Raw genomic sequence first — 16,448 nt, forward strand, 5'->3', positions numbered from 1 at the left:
GTATTAGACAAAGTCACTCACCCAATAAATCTCATGGATCTCCATCCCGACTCTCTTATTTTGGTTCCTCACTAATATAGCACAACATCTGCATGCTGGCTATTAATTAGGCGCATATTACTGGACGCGGCAGACGGGAGCAGTTTTCTCAAAGCGAGACGAGTTCATGACTTATCACCGTGTAATTAGCTTCAGTATCAGATGACGTGCCAAATAAAATATACTACGTCTACTTCATGGACAGCCAATGAGTGATGCCTGATGGTTTGGTTCCATTTAGCCGCGCTGATTGTTCCTTCTATAAAAAGTTTGCCACTACGACTGAGGATTATTGTGGTAAGACGCTGATTTATCGAAAAAATGTTATAAAAATAAAAAGTGGTTGGCAGTAAAATTTGCTTTCATAATTTGTCTCTTTTGCGGCTTATTGGTTGTTAAAGGAAGAAAACGGTTCGACGGAAACACGTGGAAGTCGTTTTAAAAAACACGTGGTGTTTGACCTCGCTTACCTCCGCTATCGTACCATCGGATGTTATTCCAGATCAACAGTGATATTGCTTGGAAATAAAATAAGACTATATGGATGGAATCATTTGAAAGCTACATCCATAAACTTCTATCAGATGTCATTCAAAATCAACCAATCAGTTAACCTACGTATGATACGAAATAAAAATAAAAATAAAAATAAAAATAAAAATAAAAATAAAAATAAAAATAAAAATAAAAATAAAAATAAAAATAAAAATAAAAATAAAAATAAAAATAAAAATAAAAATAGTTGTTGTGGCCTAGCTAAAACTCAACTCTGAATCCCAACATCACTTCCTGTCTATGTCTGGAACACATTTTGAAACACACATGAGCATGAGTAGTATTTATGTCTTAAATGGCTTACTCTCCCTGTTTATATCTATGATATTGGGTAATATGAGGGTAAAAGTGAATATGTGGATGTTATTTTATGTCTAGAGGGCTCTAATGCGTAATGGTAAAAATTCTATGCTCTAACTATGAAAATAATCAGTTTTTATAATAGAAATTGATCCCATTTCTGGAATCCACTTCTGGCGGCCGGGTCTGGAATCAATGAAGCACGATACGCGAGGGGCAACGGTATCAGCCATTCATAAGATGCATTCATAAGATGCATTCATAAGATGCATTCAGACGTTGATAACCTCATATGTAATATTCTACACGGGTAACTAGGTGTCAATAATGTTACTGTAATGTTCGGTGACACACACAAGCACCAGACTTGATTGCCAAAACAACAGGCGTTTATTGCAGGTTTGAATGATATTACAACAGGCACATTGATCCCTAATATGGGCTACAAATTAGACCCCTGGATGTCACTTCCTGTCTCTTACATGATTTAATAAAAGGAAGCATAAAATCAGAAAGGCTGGTCATCATCATCATGGTTCAATTATATTTTGGGTTATCTGGTTAGCCTTCCATCACGTCCATACAGGCGGTGTTGTCCAGCGCGTTAGTTGACGTTTGAATGATGATCAGCCCATGAGCCTCGAAAACGCACTATTCTCCATCAGGTGTTGTTCAAATGCTACGTTAAATCAAAGTGGAAGACATTTTTCATGGTATGTGTTGGTTAGGGAAGTTTCACACGGCAGACATGTTTGTTTTTGTTTTGGCACGTCATCGTGCGTTGTGAAGGAAAGTGGGAGGAGGACGCTAGCCAAGATGGTCGCTGAAGGCTGCCATCGAACAAGCTTTTGTGATCAGCGTTGAAAAGCATTTATCGGAATTTGCCGATCACACAGAACGTCCCTATTCACTCCAAAAATATTACATTTTATTTTATCGTATATTGTGAATTTTAAGCACCGCAATGCGTAGACCAGGGGTTACTTGGGGGCCACTGGAGCTCAGGTCTGGGTGAGACTGGGCCGCATTAGGTTTTCCAAAAAAAAAAAAAAAGCATTTATTAAAAACAATTTTTTTTTTTTAAAAACTTCGCTTTGGTTCCAATTTACTACAATAAAAGCTCTGATAAAACATTCCACTGTTCTCAAATATTTTACTTTTTATTTTTCTACACAAAATAAGATGAAAAATAAATAAACAAATCAAGAATAAAGAAAATCAATCAGTAATAAATAAATATAATAATAATAATAATAAAACGGCAAGTAATAAAAACTTAAGAAACCACATACTATAGTTGGTGGTGACAAATGATTTTTTTCAGATTAAAATGAACAAAGCATTATTAGAGCCCTGTAGACATGACAAAACACGACTATAGTCACATTTATACTCTTTTTATTTACAACATATTGCGCAACTGCAGGGTCTTGAGACACATGCTAACTCGCAAACTAGAGAGCTAGCGACCTAAACGGTAGCCTTCAAGTTATTTCCTTTCAACTTAAATAGCCAAAAACTTACCACTTCCACACGGATAGGGAGGATAACTATTAACAGTTATTTAACCTTTAACATGAACATTAATGAAACGTAATAATTTTTTCTGGGTACATGATACCATACAGCATCCATATCAAACTTGCGCAGGCCGCACTAACATTAAACTTTCATATCAAGGCGACATTTGGCCCGCGGGCCGCGTGTTTGAGACCCCTGGCGTTGACTATGTAATATTGCAGGAAACAAGTCATCATAATCAGCCATTGTTGTATTTATATCCATCAGAAACCATAGCAACCAAGTTAACTTCCATCCTCAACCCCTGGCTTGCAGGTGTGACATTTTGGTTCGGCCTGAGAGAAAACCTGAGTCGAGCTGACTGTGATGATCCGTAGTAGCAGCATCTGCGGGCCTGGCCGCCTCGCAGGTTGCACCCAGTTGACGTCATGGGCCTCGTGCTAAGCGGTGATCGCAGCCGGCCGTGCCGGACGACTACATCTGTTCTACATCAGTTTGATCCTTGACCTGCCCGCCGCTCAGCGTGGGTGAACTTGATGGGATTGTTTTTGGCTAATGTCACTCTAATTACAGTCTAATTGAGGAAATATTATATCAAGACATTACAAGGAAATTAGCTGGTGACAACCTCAAACAGTCAATCAAAGCGTGGGTTTAAAAGAAAAAATATACAAATGATGGCAGCGTTGCTGAATTTTTCTGACATTCAAAGTAATACGATGAATACTTTTCTGGAAATCAATAAAAGAAATACCGGCCAGATATCGGAGCAGCGTGGTCTTAGCGGAAGCCCGCGTGGTCACACGGCCATGTTGGAGGCGTTAAGTGCAGCAGAGCTCGTCGGACGAGGGAGACGGACCCCGCTGCTGGGCTCAAACAGGCTTAGCTTCCCATCCAGAGTCCCGGTCAGCAGCTACGACAGAAACAAACAGAAACAGGTTGCATTGCTGCTGCTGTAGAAACAACAATCCATTGCTAATTAAATCGCTAATTGCTAATCCCTAAAAGATTGCTTTGATTTGATGTAAAAACAAGTGTGATGCGTGCAGGAAGCTGTGGGAGCTGTAATATGTTCCACATGTATATTCTGCATTATAATGATACTTTTCTCCTATGGCGTACTTGTACACGTGTAAACACACACGGGTGGATGCAGCACATGTTTATGCAATCATTGCTAGTTTTCTCGGTAAAAGGAAGCATTACCTCATTTCTAACGGTCAGCAGAGCAGATCTTACGCTTCAACGCTGACACAAAGCAGCAGTTTGACTGTGAGCGTTATATAGCGTTACTGTACTGTATATTACGTATATAAACATATGTGCACTGACTTCCAGCTAGTATGAAAAATATACAAATGGTCTTGTGTACTACCACAGAAGCGATACAAATAATTTTCCTGTTGTTCAATCATCAATTAAATACAGTGGAACCTTTTTAAATCAACGCTCACTAACATCGACATCCGGCATAACCAAAATCAAAACCAAAACTCCACTATTGTGTGCACATTTATGGGCAAAAGGAAAAAAATATTTTTTTTACGTATGACAAATTGTGGGTGGCACGATGGTCGAGTGGTTAGCGCGCAGGCCTCACAGCTAGGAGACCAGAGTTCAATTCCCTGTGTGGAATGTGTGGATATTTTTATAACGATGATTGTGTTTTCATATGATGGGCTCTAATGTTTACACCAGACGCAGGTGCAGCCACGCCAAAGTTTCACTTTCTATATACATTTTAAACACTAGATTACATTTAACTACATTTTCGCAACTACCCAGGTAACCCCCCACCCCCCGCCTGCAGGTGACACTTGGGAGAGTCCAATCAAGGTGATCAACCTCTGGCCTGCACTCACATGGGCGTCCCTCCACACACACAACTCCACACAGAGATGGCCGAGGGTGGAATTGAACCCTGGTCTCCCACCTGTGAGGTCTGCGCGCTAACCACTCGACCGCCGTGCCGCCCGGAACAAAACCAATGACTTCTAAATGAAAAAACGAAACTAAAGTGGCAATTAAACAACTTAAATGGCAAACAAATATAATTAAAGTACTAGCCAGAATATATGTGTCAATAACAAGAGACTCGCCGGACGACATTTCCATCATTCTTCTCGAAGCCTTCGTTCACCGTGACCTCCCTTTCCCTGACCTGAATCTAGACCGGCCTCACGGCCCGCTTTGCACCCCCGGGCTGCTGCGATGTGCGTTGAAGACTTAAGAGGGTCAAAGAGCAGCTCCGTTAGCAAGAACAGCCACAAGTTCAACAAGCCACTCGGTCGTCTGAAGCACCAACTACGGTGTGGAGGTCACTCATGCAACTAACATCTGTGATGTTTGACATTCCACCAAACTTTGTTCAAAGTGGAGCTAAACTGGCCACGCCGAGCTTCTAAGGGCAAGTCATCAAGAGTCTGCTGTGGGCTGTTCCACTGTAGATGCGGGGGTCATGCTAGGACGCCGCTTGTGCTAATCAACTTGCATGAATCTTCCTTAAACACAACCCACAGATTACATAGGTTTGATCTTTCTTTGACAGATTTATGAACAGGGTCAGAACGTCATTATGGAATAAGCTAAGCATATGAAGCCTTTGCTCTAGGCCATAAATCAAAGTGAAAGGTTGCATGAAATGCCATCTATATTGCACAATCGAACTTATTGCTGGGAAGCTGCTTCAATAACGTTGAAAAAAATACAGCAAAAGTTCAAAGCAGGAAAAAAATCTGGGTTTCATTTACATGTCAGCAAATAAGTGTTAAATACTGACAACGTGAATGATAGAAAATGTCCGTGGTGATGCTTTCAATGAACGATGAGCGACGTATTTAGCCTTGCCGGCGATTTCAGTGATCACATGACAGCACAGACAATTACCAAACAGGATGTTCTGCACTTGAACGGAGACAAAACGCAACACTCACATGAGCGATGGGAGTGTCATACGTCATTTATGAGACAAGGACAGCACGTGAACCACACGTGACCGCTTAAGAGAACATACCTACCGAACCTAACCTCACCCAATTTCACCCGACACCCACACCACCAATCATCTGCTGTTCAGGTTGGCCAATCATCTATCAGGTTTTAGACTCTATCTCAACATAAGCAAACCTGTTGATGAACCTGCCAACTAACTTTCTGGTAGTCCTTTTTGATATGTATAGGTATACGAAGGTATATGTATAGGTCAACTATGAACAAAAGTATGAGAACACACCTCATAATCTACTAATTACAGTAAAGTCTCGTTATATCGATATTCTTGGGAGTCGGAAAAAATACCGATATAACCGGACTATCCATATATCCGATCCTGCGCCGAACTGCATTAAAAGTGGGCGGATCTTTGATATGGCATGTAATTTTCTCCTTGAGTTCATGGATTGCGTATCTAGCATGCTTTTGTACTACAATACATGTTGTACTACAGTAAATAAAAATAAACTTACGCTGTAGTGATTACCAGTTACCGGTACATAAATTTAAGCTGCTTTTGTATCGATATAAGCAGACCAAATTGGCTGGCGGGAGATGAAAAGGGCATCGTAGTAACCGGATTATCATAATAACCGTGTATCGTACTAACGGAGCTAATTATATCATAAAAAACTAGAAATTTGCAGGGAAATGAAAATAGTATCGTAATAAGTAGTAATTCGTTTTAACCGATATCGATATAACGAGACTTTACTGTAATTGACTACAAGTGACAACAGGAAAAAGCAATAGCTACAGCAACAAGTAAATGTAACAACAGGTAAGGCGAAGGGCCTCTGACCATCTCCCCAGGGTGCAGGGGCCAGGCTTGCACCAAACTTTGATGTCAAGCAGGGGGCCACAACCGGCTTGACTTAGTGTTTCAATGTATTTACGTGGACTCCAGACCTTCAGAATGCGCTCATATAGCAACATAAAAGTCATGTTGTTATCAAAGCATTGTCTTTTTATATTCATATTTTACATTACATTATGGAGTTCATCATTTTATTGGCAACTTATTGGCACTTGGTGTTCAAAGAGCGGCACATAGCGGAGCAGCCAAAGCTTAAAAACACAATGTCATGAAAATATGTTTTCATTGGTGTTTTCGATACGCATTGTTGGCAGGACATAAGAACACAGAGGAATCAGCGTGACAGCTAGCTATATGATGCATTGCAATATTGATATTTTGCTCCAGCCCAACTTGACAGCCCTGACCTCAACTCCATTAAACACATCTGTGAAGGACGACAACAGCGATCGTGAGCCGTGTCAGCCACATCCAGCATCGGTGACCCCTGACCTAACAGTTGCTCTTGTCCGTAGTGAATACTGAAGTCCATAGGTCTAACACCAGGTGTCCCAATCATTTTTTGGGGGGGGTAGAGACAATGTGAGCTTCCCGTTCAATGCCTGCAACTCTGAGAGGTTCTGTCTCAGATTCGTCTGACTCTCACTTGGATGTGACATTCTGGAGCAGACGCCTGTGTTTGCTGTCTGACCATCAAGCGGAGACCTTCCTGGGGGCATGAAAATAAAAAATATGGACAAAATAGTTTCAAATGCCAACTGGCCGCAAATTAAGTGACACGTGACTGAAAAAAATAGTCAAGTGTGACGCCAGCTTTTTTTTTTCCAGGCTGGAAAGAGGAATGATGATACATGTGGACCCTTGGAGACAGGAGCCAACGGGATGATTCACTCGGTCTTCCAAGTTAGGGTAGAAGTTGTTAAGATTCAGAGACAGCTGCTGGTGTCAGTAAGCGGTCACAGCTCCGCACTCCTGCAGCTAACAGGAGGTGCAAATGAGGTCACAAGTAATTGAAGCACAATAGGCCAAAATATTCACCCTTCGTCAAAAGACTGTCAACACTTTTTATAGTATGGCCGTATCGCTGCATATGGCTCTCCAAAATACACACATGTATGCATTTAAAAACACAAGTGTCAGAAAAGAAGTCCATGCATTTGGATCTTTTATATGCTCGTCTTCCTTAAAGGGATAAAGACACATAAACATATTCAACCCTGTTCCAAGCCTTCCAACAAAGGCCTGATGGACCAAAGGCTTTCTATACATTGTTCTGACAGGGACGGCAAATAGAATTATTATAATTATAATAATTCTGTTTGTGGGGACATCCAAGCCACATGGAATGCAACAATAGCCAGCTAACTTTCTGACTCCGTGTTGGGAGTCATCCCTGGTGAACGGGAGGCTTAATTATAAACGGAAGTTCTGAGTACCTGGCCATGTTGGAGTCCATCAGGGGAGCGCTGGAGAGCACCCCAGCTGATGACTCCGTCGTTCTACCGGGAGACTTCAACACCCACGTTGGCGATGAGTGTGGCCTGGAGGGGGCGTGACTGGGAGCAACGGCTTCCCCGAACTGAATCAGTGCGGTGTGATGTTACTGGACTTTTGTGCGAACCTCAGTTAGGTTAACATAGGTAGGTCCAGAAGCGCACGGTATCTGCCCCGCCCACCCCGAGTTCAGATACGGATCAATACAGATAGTGGTGTGCTCGCTCATCCCGAGTTTGAAGGCTCAAAAAGCTTGCTTCCATAATAAAAGTTAAACTTGTAATGGTAATGGTAAACTAATGGTAATGGTAATGGTAATGGTAATGGTAATGGTAATGGTAATGGTAATGGTAATGGTAATGGTAATGGTAATGGTAATGGTTTAATTTCATTTGAACATGCATCAGATTCCAATTGAGTGCATCCCATAATCAGTTCCCAGTTCCACATGTCCAAAAGGAGTAGGAAGAAGCAAAGCTTATTAAATCCTACCCCTCCATCTGGTACTTTTACAATCACTAACTGTTACATTTGTTCACTTCCTGCTTTCCATAATACAGTTTAAGGTTTTTTTTTTGTTTTTTTTATAATGTACCTCGTAGCGAAGTACTGGGTGATATGAGCATCCAATGCCATAATGGGTACCATAGAGCGTGTCAATATAGTGATATATATAGCACATCATGACTGGTTCAAGACTCTTCATCCTTGTATTTAGCAAACATCAACTGCTTGTATTGTTTCTTGAATTGGCTCATCGTTGTGCATTGTTTGATTTCCTTACTCAATCCATTCCATAGTTTGATTCCACATACCGAAATGCTATGGCTAGCATAACGTAGTCCTAGCATAGAAGTGTTTCAAATGTACTTCTTCCCTGAGATCATATTTCTCCTCTCTTGTAGAGAAGTATTGGATGACATTTTTAGCCAATTGCTTATTTTTAGCCTTATGCATTATTTTAGCTGTTTGAAGATGAACTATATCAGCAAGTTGAAGTATTTGTCATTTTAGAAATAAGGAGTTAGTATGTTCTCTGTAGGCGGCATTATGAATTATCCTTACTGGCCTTTTTTGCAGTACATTTAGCCAGTGAAGATTGCTTTTATAGTTATTAGCCCATATTTCCACACAATAAGTAAGATATGGTAGAACCAGAGAGCAATAAAGAGTGTGGGGTGATTTCTGATTGAGAAACTTGCTTTCTTCTATGCTTTGCTTAAAGGTAGCCTCCACGTGGTTATACTATTTTACAAAATCAAGAGAAGAAAAAGAAAATGAGTCAATGCATCTAACAAGTTTTTAAACAAGTTTTTTAAAATTGGATTTATTTCAATTTTTTATTGGATGTCTCTGACTTGTAAATGCAGCCAATGCATCATTGTTCTGGAAAGTTCCAACTTAAATGAATGATACAATCCATGTCGTATGAGAAATGTTCACTAAAGTCTGCCAATACACTAAAACACATTTTATCATTTTGTAGTTGATATGAAAACATTAATAAATTGAGTTTTTGTTAGCATTTGTCTCTGATGTGTTAACTTTTTATTTCGCCAACTTTTGTTGAATCTGGGAATGGATAATAAACCTTATTCCACTTCAGCAAGAAAAATATGGATGAGAAACGTGGAAGTGGCATTTGAACAAACGTGATCAGTGTTTGCATGAGTGGAAGTTTGGAGCCGGGGCTGGCTCGGGCTTGTCCTGAATCATCCCTTAGTTATTCTGCTGTAGGCCTACACTGTCTGGGTATTTCACTTAGCACACTAAGCTCTTCTCATCTTCTCTCCATCTGTTTACAAGGTCCTAATATCTTGCTCTTCCAAAGGTGTATGCTTAATCACCCAGCAATCCAAGTATACATGTGTAATGTACTTTTACTTGGCTCTTTCATCACCTTTACACAATTTTAGTTCATGCCCAAAAGCCAAAAAATTACAATTAATAGGATGAAATTCCTCCACAGAGACTCATTGCAAGTTATCGCAAAAGCTTGATTGCAGTTGTTTCTAGTAAGCATGGCCCAACAAGTCACGTTTAAGAGCCAAATCACATTTTCACACATGGCCATGTAGGTTTGTTTATTATATACAAATAACAAAATCTATCTAATATTGTATAAATGTCTCGCAATCCAAAATAGGATAGGTCATTTGAGTCATGGAAAAGACAGAAAGTTGGTCAACTGCATGAGACATGACTAAAAACAGATCGCAAGTCTTTCCAACATATCTTGTAGATGTATAATGTGATAAAGATGTTTTCCATCTCTGGCGTGGAACAACATGAGAGGAGCTATCAACAGACAGGTTGGGTTTTAAAAACACAGCTATCACGCTATCCTAAATAAAGCGCAGACACACCGACACTGTTTCCCTATTCTGACCCAGTAACCTGTTTCTCAGAACCGACTGTGGATTTGTCTCAGGCGAGCTTCAACAGTTTCGCTCTGCCTTTGCATACGTACATAGGAGGATGCGACTGCAGGCAAAACATGCGCACTACCTTGGTTTTCAGGGATGGCTTGCATCGGAAAACCACAATTCTGTCACACAAACTAAAAAAAAAAAACACAGGAAAAACTAACGTCTTTTTTTGCATGTATGAAAGTACTTTGCAAGCCAGCACTCCTGCTTACTGATTCAGATCCACAGAGAGAGGAGCATAGCATTTTTTTAATTTTACATCGTGAAATCCCAGCGTGAAGTAGCAAGATAAACCTGAAGGAAATAACCAAAGAAGTGGATCGGTCTGCTTTGATGGTCTTTTGAGTATTAGGATGGAAAACATGAGTGGTAAATGGCTGGAAAATATGCATTGCATTATCTGTCTGCATGGACCTTGCCTTGGAGGGTTCTCACTGCAATAAATATGGTCAACATGTGGCCCAGGGATACGACATTAAAAAGGAAGCTGAGCACAGGTTGTTTCCCCGTATTGTATCATTGGAATCATTTTAGATATAGCGGAACCTTGGTTAGCATGTTTTTCAGTTAACAATGAAAATGTACTCCACAAAGACGTTATGCCTATGATGTCATTAGTGGTTCATTCATTCATTCATTCATTTTCTACCGCTTTTTCCTACCCTGGACTGGTGGCCAGCCAATCACAGGGCACATATAGACAAACAACCATTCACACTCACATTCATACCTATGGACAATTTGGAGTGGCTAATTAACCTAGCATGTTTTTGGAATGTGGGAGGAAACCGGAGTACCCGGAGAAAACCCACGCATGCACGGGGAGAACATGCAAACTCCACACAGAGATGGCCGAGGGTGGAATTGAACCCTGGTCTCCTAGCTGTGAGGTCTGCGCGCTAACCACTTGACCGCCGTGCTGCCATTAGTGGGTGACTCTCACAAATGTTAACACAAAACACGTATTTATAGTTTAACAATTTGACTATTTTACATGCAAAACACAATTCTAAACGCATATAAATGATGAATGAAAGGGATAAATGAACATTTCATTGAAGATGGGATTTTTTCCCCCAAAGACACAATGTGGCAGCAAGATCAACCACGACCACCTTCCTGTTTTCCCATGAGTTATTTCTTGAATTCTATTGTGGTTCTAACCTTTGTCAACATGCTGGTACTTGCAACTTTATTTGGCTTTTTTTTCCTTTTCTTTCTTTTAAGTTATTGAGATAAAAAAAACACTACTGAATTCAAGAAATAACTCACGGCAAAACAGGAAGGTGGTGGTTGATCTTGTTGCCACATCATGTCTTTGAGAACAGCTGTCAAGAATCATGTCTTCAATGAGGGTAAAAGTATCCTTAAATGTTCATTTTTATGAATTTACATGCATTTTAAATTGTTTATGCATGTAAAACTACAAAAATATATTTTGTGTTAACTTTTGGCTTTAAGTAAGTGGCCCTATTACATATGGACAAACACATCAAACACAAATTACCCTAATGGTTTGACATTGACGGAGGTCTGTGCCCTTTCTATACTACTAAGTTATTTAGTAGTAATACATTTTTACAGTACAGTGAAGAAAATAAGTATTTGAACACCCTGCTATTTTGCTATTTCTCCCACTTAGAAATCATGGAGGGGTCTGAAATTTTCATCGTAGGTGCATGTCCACTGTGAGAGAGATAAACTAAAAAGAAAAATCCAGAAATCACAATGCATGATTTTTTAACAATTTATTTGTGTGATACAGCTGCTAATAAGTATTTGAACACCTGAGAAAATGAATGTTAATATTTGGTACAGTAGCCTTTGTTTGCTATTACAGAGGTCAAACGTTTCCTGTAGTTTTTCACCAGGTTTGCACACACTGCAGGAGGGATCTTGGCCCACTCCTCCACACAGATCTTCTCTAGATCAGTCAGGTTTCTGGGCTGTCGCTGAGAAACACGGAGTTTGAGCTCCCTCCAAAGATTTTCGATTGGGTTCAGGTCTGGAGACTGGCTGGGCCATGCTAGAACCTTGATATGCTTCTTACGGAGCCACTCCTTGGTTTTCCTGGCTGTGTGCTTCGGGTCGTTGTCGTGTTGGAAGACCCAGCCACGACCCATCTTCAATGCTCTGACAGAGGGAAGGAGGTTGTTCCCCAAAATCTCACAATACACGGCCCCAGTCATCCTCTCTTTAATGCAGGTGCACTCGTCCTGTCCCATGTGCAGAAAAACACCCCCAAAGCATGATGCTACCACCCCCATGCTTCACAGTAGGGATGGTGTTCTTCGGATTGTACTCTTCATTCTTCTTCCTCCAAACACGCTTATTGGAATTATGACCAAAAAGTTCTATTTTGGTCTCATCTGACCATAAAACTTTCTCCCATGACTCCTCTGTATCATCCAAATGGTCATATGCAAACTTAAGACGGGCCTTGACATGTGCTGGTTTAAGCAGGGGAACCTTTCGTGCCATGCATGATTTCACATCATGACGTCTTAGTGTATTACCTACAGTAACCTTGGAAACGGTGGTCCCAGCTCTTTTCAGGTCATTGACCAAGTCCTGTCGTGTAGTTCTGGGCTGATTCCTCACCTTTCTTAGAATCATTGAGACCCCACGAGGTGATATCTTGCATGGGGCTCCACTCCGATTGAGATTGACCGTCATGTTTAGCTTCTTCCATTTTCTAATGATAGCTCCAACAGTGGACCTTTTTTCACCAAGCTGCTTGGTAATTGCTCCGTAGCCCTTTCCAGCCTTGTGGAGGTGTACAATTTTGTCTCTGGTGTCTTTGGACAGCTCTTTGGTCTTCGCCATGTTACAAGTTAAAGTCTTACTGATTGTATGGGGTGGACAGGTGTCTTTATGCAGCTAACGACCTCAAACAGGTGCATCTGATTCAGGATGATACATGGAGTGCAGGTGGACTTCTAATGGGCAGACTAACAGGTCTTTCAGGGTCAGAATTCTAGATGATACACAGGTGTTCAAATACTTATTTGCAGCTGTATCACACAAATAAATTGTTAAAAAATCATGCATTGTGATTTCTGGATTTTTCTTTTTAGTTTATCTCTCTCACAGTGGACATGCACCTACGATGAAAATTTCAGACCCCTCCATGATTTCTAAGTGGGAGAAATAGCAAAATAGCAGGGTGTTCAAATACTTATTTTCTTCACTGTATATATCATCACTTTATCAAATTGTGCAAATTATCTGTTCAATAGCTCATCTTTGAGGTGCAACAAGGTAAAAAAAAAAATATATATTTTAACCTTCACCACTGACCCTGTTCTGCTTTGGTAAATATATTGGATGAGATGATAGTCCCTTCAGGGTACTCGCATAAATCATAGAGATGTATGATAGATAACACATAGCTACATATACAGTATGTTGTGTGGAGAAAGTGGGGCTAATAAACCACATATATGTAATGTAAATAACATCCCTGTCAATCAAGAATGTAGCCTTTACTAGCAGTACAAGAGTCGACATGATCTTTCGGAGAGTGAGTGACCTTGTATATGTGTGTGTGTGTGTGTGTGTGTGCACATCTCCATTTGAGGCACTTAGGCTGGTCTCGACAGAACATTATTTTTGAATAAATGATTCCTATTATCATATGCACTTGCACTTGATAGGACTAAAAGTATGTTGAAGGTAAATAATAATAATAATCTAACTGCATGACCTGATGAATTGCTACAACTGTGGTGAGATACAATTTCGACACTATTCTTTTGGAATTTTCTCATCATATGAATGAAGATTGCTGCAAACAGAGGAATATTTATAATAAATAACATGTTGAAGTTTTTCTCCCTGACACCTGTGTGGAAAATAAACGAGTGGCAACAGCTGCTGATTTTCTGCTAGAGCTGCAAAATAAAATATGCAGGGGTTCTGACCGAGAGTAAGCAAGCACTGATTTATTAAGTGTGTTTCCCACTTTGCAGATTCATCTAATTCAGCCAGCGGCCATGGATCAAACTTTCCACTGGGGAAGGTGAATGTACCATTGTGTTGCAAAATAGTGTTCCAAAAAAGGACCTGCAGATTTAAAACAGGTTCATTCCCAATAAACAAGTCTCATGTGACAGAGACTGTCATAATATGGAGTGCAGTGGAGTCTTGGAGGTCATATTTTTTAAGATTCAGATTTTGATGAAAATTATTTCCAAAATTCCCGAATGTCTCAGTTTTCATACAATGTCTTGGTTATTGTACAGCCAAACAACAGTGCAGACAAAGCATCCACGCGTCACATTGTGGTGTCCATTCACGGGGGTGCTGGAGCCTATCCCAGCTGTTTTCGGGTGAGAGGCGGGGTACACCCTGGACTGGTGGCCAGCCAATCCCAGGGCACATATAGACAAACAACCATTCACACTCACATTCATACCTATGGACAATTTGGAGTGGCTAATTAACCTAGCATGTTTTTGGAATGTGGGAGGAAACCGGAGTACCCGGAGAAAACCCACGCACGCACGGGGAGAACATGCAAACTCCACACAGAGATGGCCGAGGGTGGATTTGAACGCGGGTCTGTGTGGCCTGTGCGCTAACCACTTTGTCTGCCGTGCAGCCATCAATTGTTTTCAATATTAAATACATAAAATAAAATATTGTGTTATGTAAATGCCATTAAACAGATGTGAAATACGTTGTCACCTGTGGTGTAGCAGGATTGAAAGTCACACTGAGCACCGTCTCCGAGTGTCTCTGCAGTTTGTGGAGGTAGCTGCTGCTCCTGACGTCGTACACATAAGCCTGACAGGAGAAAAAAGGAACTAAATCAAAACCAGTGACTATCCATTCTATGCCACCAGCTCATCCATCTGTTATGATATATCAGGGTTGCTCGTAAAATGTCACTTCTTAACCATTTCCTGTGGTCATGGAAAATTGGCTACTACTGCAGTTTTATCAAACCGTTACTAGTTTAAGTACTACAATTGTCAAAAGAACACACTATTAACTTACGTCACTTACAGTGCATCCGGAAAGTATTCACAGCGCTTCACTTTTTCCACATTTTGTCATGTTACAGCCTCATTCCAAACTGTATTCATTTAATCTCTTACCTCAAAATTCTACACAAAATACTCCATTATGACAATGTGAAAAAAGGTTTTTTTTTTACTTTTTTTGAATTTATTAAAAATGGAAAACAAAGAAATGACATTTACATAAGTATTCACAGCCTTTGCCATGAAGCTCAAAATTGAGCTCAGGTGCATCTTTTTTCCACTGATCACCTGAATGACTCTCAGACCGTGAGAAACAAAATTCTCTAGTCTGATGAGACAAAGATTGAACTCTTTGGTGTGAATGCCAGGCGCCATGTTTGGAGGAAACCAGGCACTGCTCATCACCAGGCCAATACCATCCCTACAGTGAAGCATGGTGGTGGCAGCATCATGCTGTGGGGATGTTTTTCAGCAGCAGGAACTGGCAGACTAGTCAGGATAGAAGGAAAAATGAATGCAGCAATATATAGAGATATCCTGGATGAAAACCTGCTCCAGAGCGCTCTTGACCTCAGTAGACTGGTCATGTACCTTGACCATATAGACAGTAGACATTAGCACACAGCCAAGATCTCAAAAGATTGGCTTCAGAACCACTCCGTGAATGTCCTGGAGTGGCCCAGCCAGAGTCCAGACTTGAATCCGATCGAACATCTCTGGAGAGATCTGAAAATGGCTGTGCACAGACGTCTCCCATCCAACCTGATGGAGCTTGAGACTTATTGCGAAGAAGAATGGGCAAAACTGCCTAAAGATAGGTGTGCTAACCTTGTGGGATCATATTCAAAAAGACTTGAGGCTGTAATTGCTGCCAAAGGTGGATCAACAAAGTATTAAGCAAAGGCTGTGAATACTTATGTAAATGTGATTTTTTTTGTTTTCTATTTTTAATAAATTCAAAACATGTCAAAAAAATCTTTTTTCACATTGTAATAATGGAGTATTTTGTGTAGAATTTTGAGGTAAGAGATTAATTTAATTCAGTTTGGAATGAGTCTGTAACATGACAAAATGTAGAAAAAGTGAAGCGCTGTGAATACTTTCCGGATGCACTGTATAAGTAAGGTGAATGGAATGGACTCGGGTGCAACGTGTGTGTGTCAAGTGTCATGTAGCCTGCTTAGTCCAGGTTTTTTGGGTGTGTTATGGCGTGATGGGTCTATCAGGGTAAAACAAGAACATGACAATATAAGGTTGTGTGTCCCAAAGGTCATGCACACACAGCTGTTTAGAAGCTCTTACATTCAGTGTGTG

The 16,448-nt window shown here is 40.5% G+C and overlaps 1 protein-coding gene across 1 annotated transcript in view; it reads right to left on the bottom strand.

Moving 5' to 3' along the window:
• Positions 1-2,568: 2,568 nt before the first annotated feature.
• The window catches only part of wdr27 (WD repeat domain 27), a 38,299-nt gene continuing 24,419 nt past the window's right edge, over positions 2,569-16,448 (bottom strand). Inside the window, exons 23-24 of the mRNA XM_058058315.2 lie at positions 14,836-14,934; positions 2,569-3,328 (exon numbers count right to left, since the gene is read on the bottom strand). Of these exons, the coding sequence (XP_057914298.2) occupies positions 3,215-3,328; positions 14,836-14,934 (213 nt within the window). The 3' untranslated portion in view covers positions 2,569-3,214. The remainder of the gene's footprint in view (positions 3,329-14,835; positions 14,935-16,448) is intronic.

The sequence above is a fragment of the Doryrhamphus excisus genome, linkage group LG20, assembly GCF_037039965.1.
Source record: "Doryrhamphus excisus strain RoL-2023G ecotype Guam linkage group LG20, RoL_Dexc_Guam_v1.1, whole genome shotgun sequence".
In the NCBI taxonomy this organism is placed as follows: domain Eukaryota; kingdom Metazoa; phylum Chordata; class Actinopteri; order Syngnathiformes; family Syngnathidae; genus Doryrhamphus; species Doryrhamphus excisus.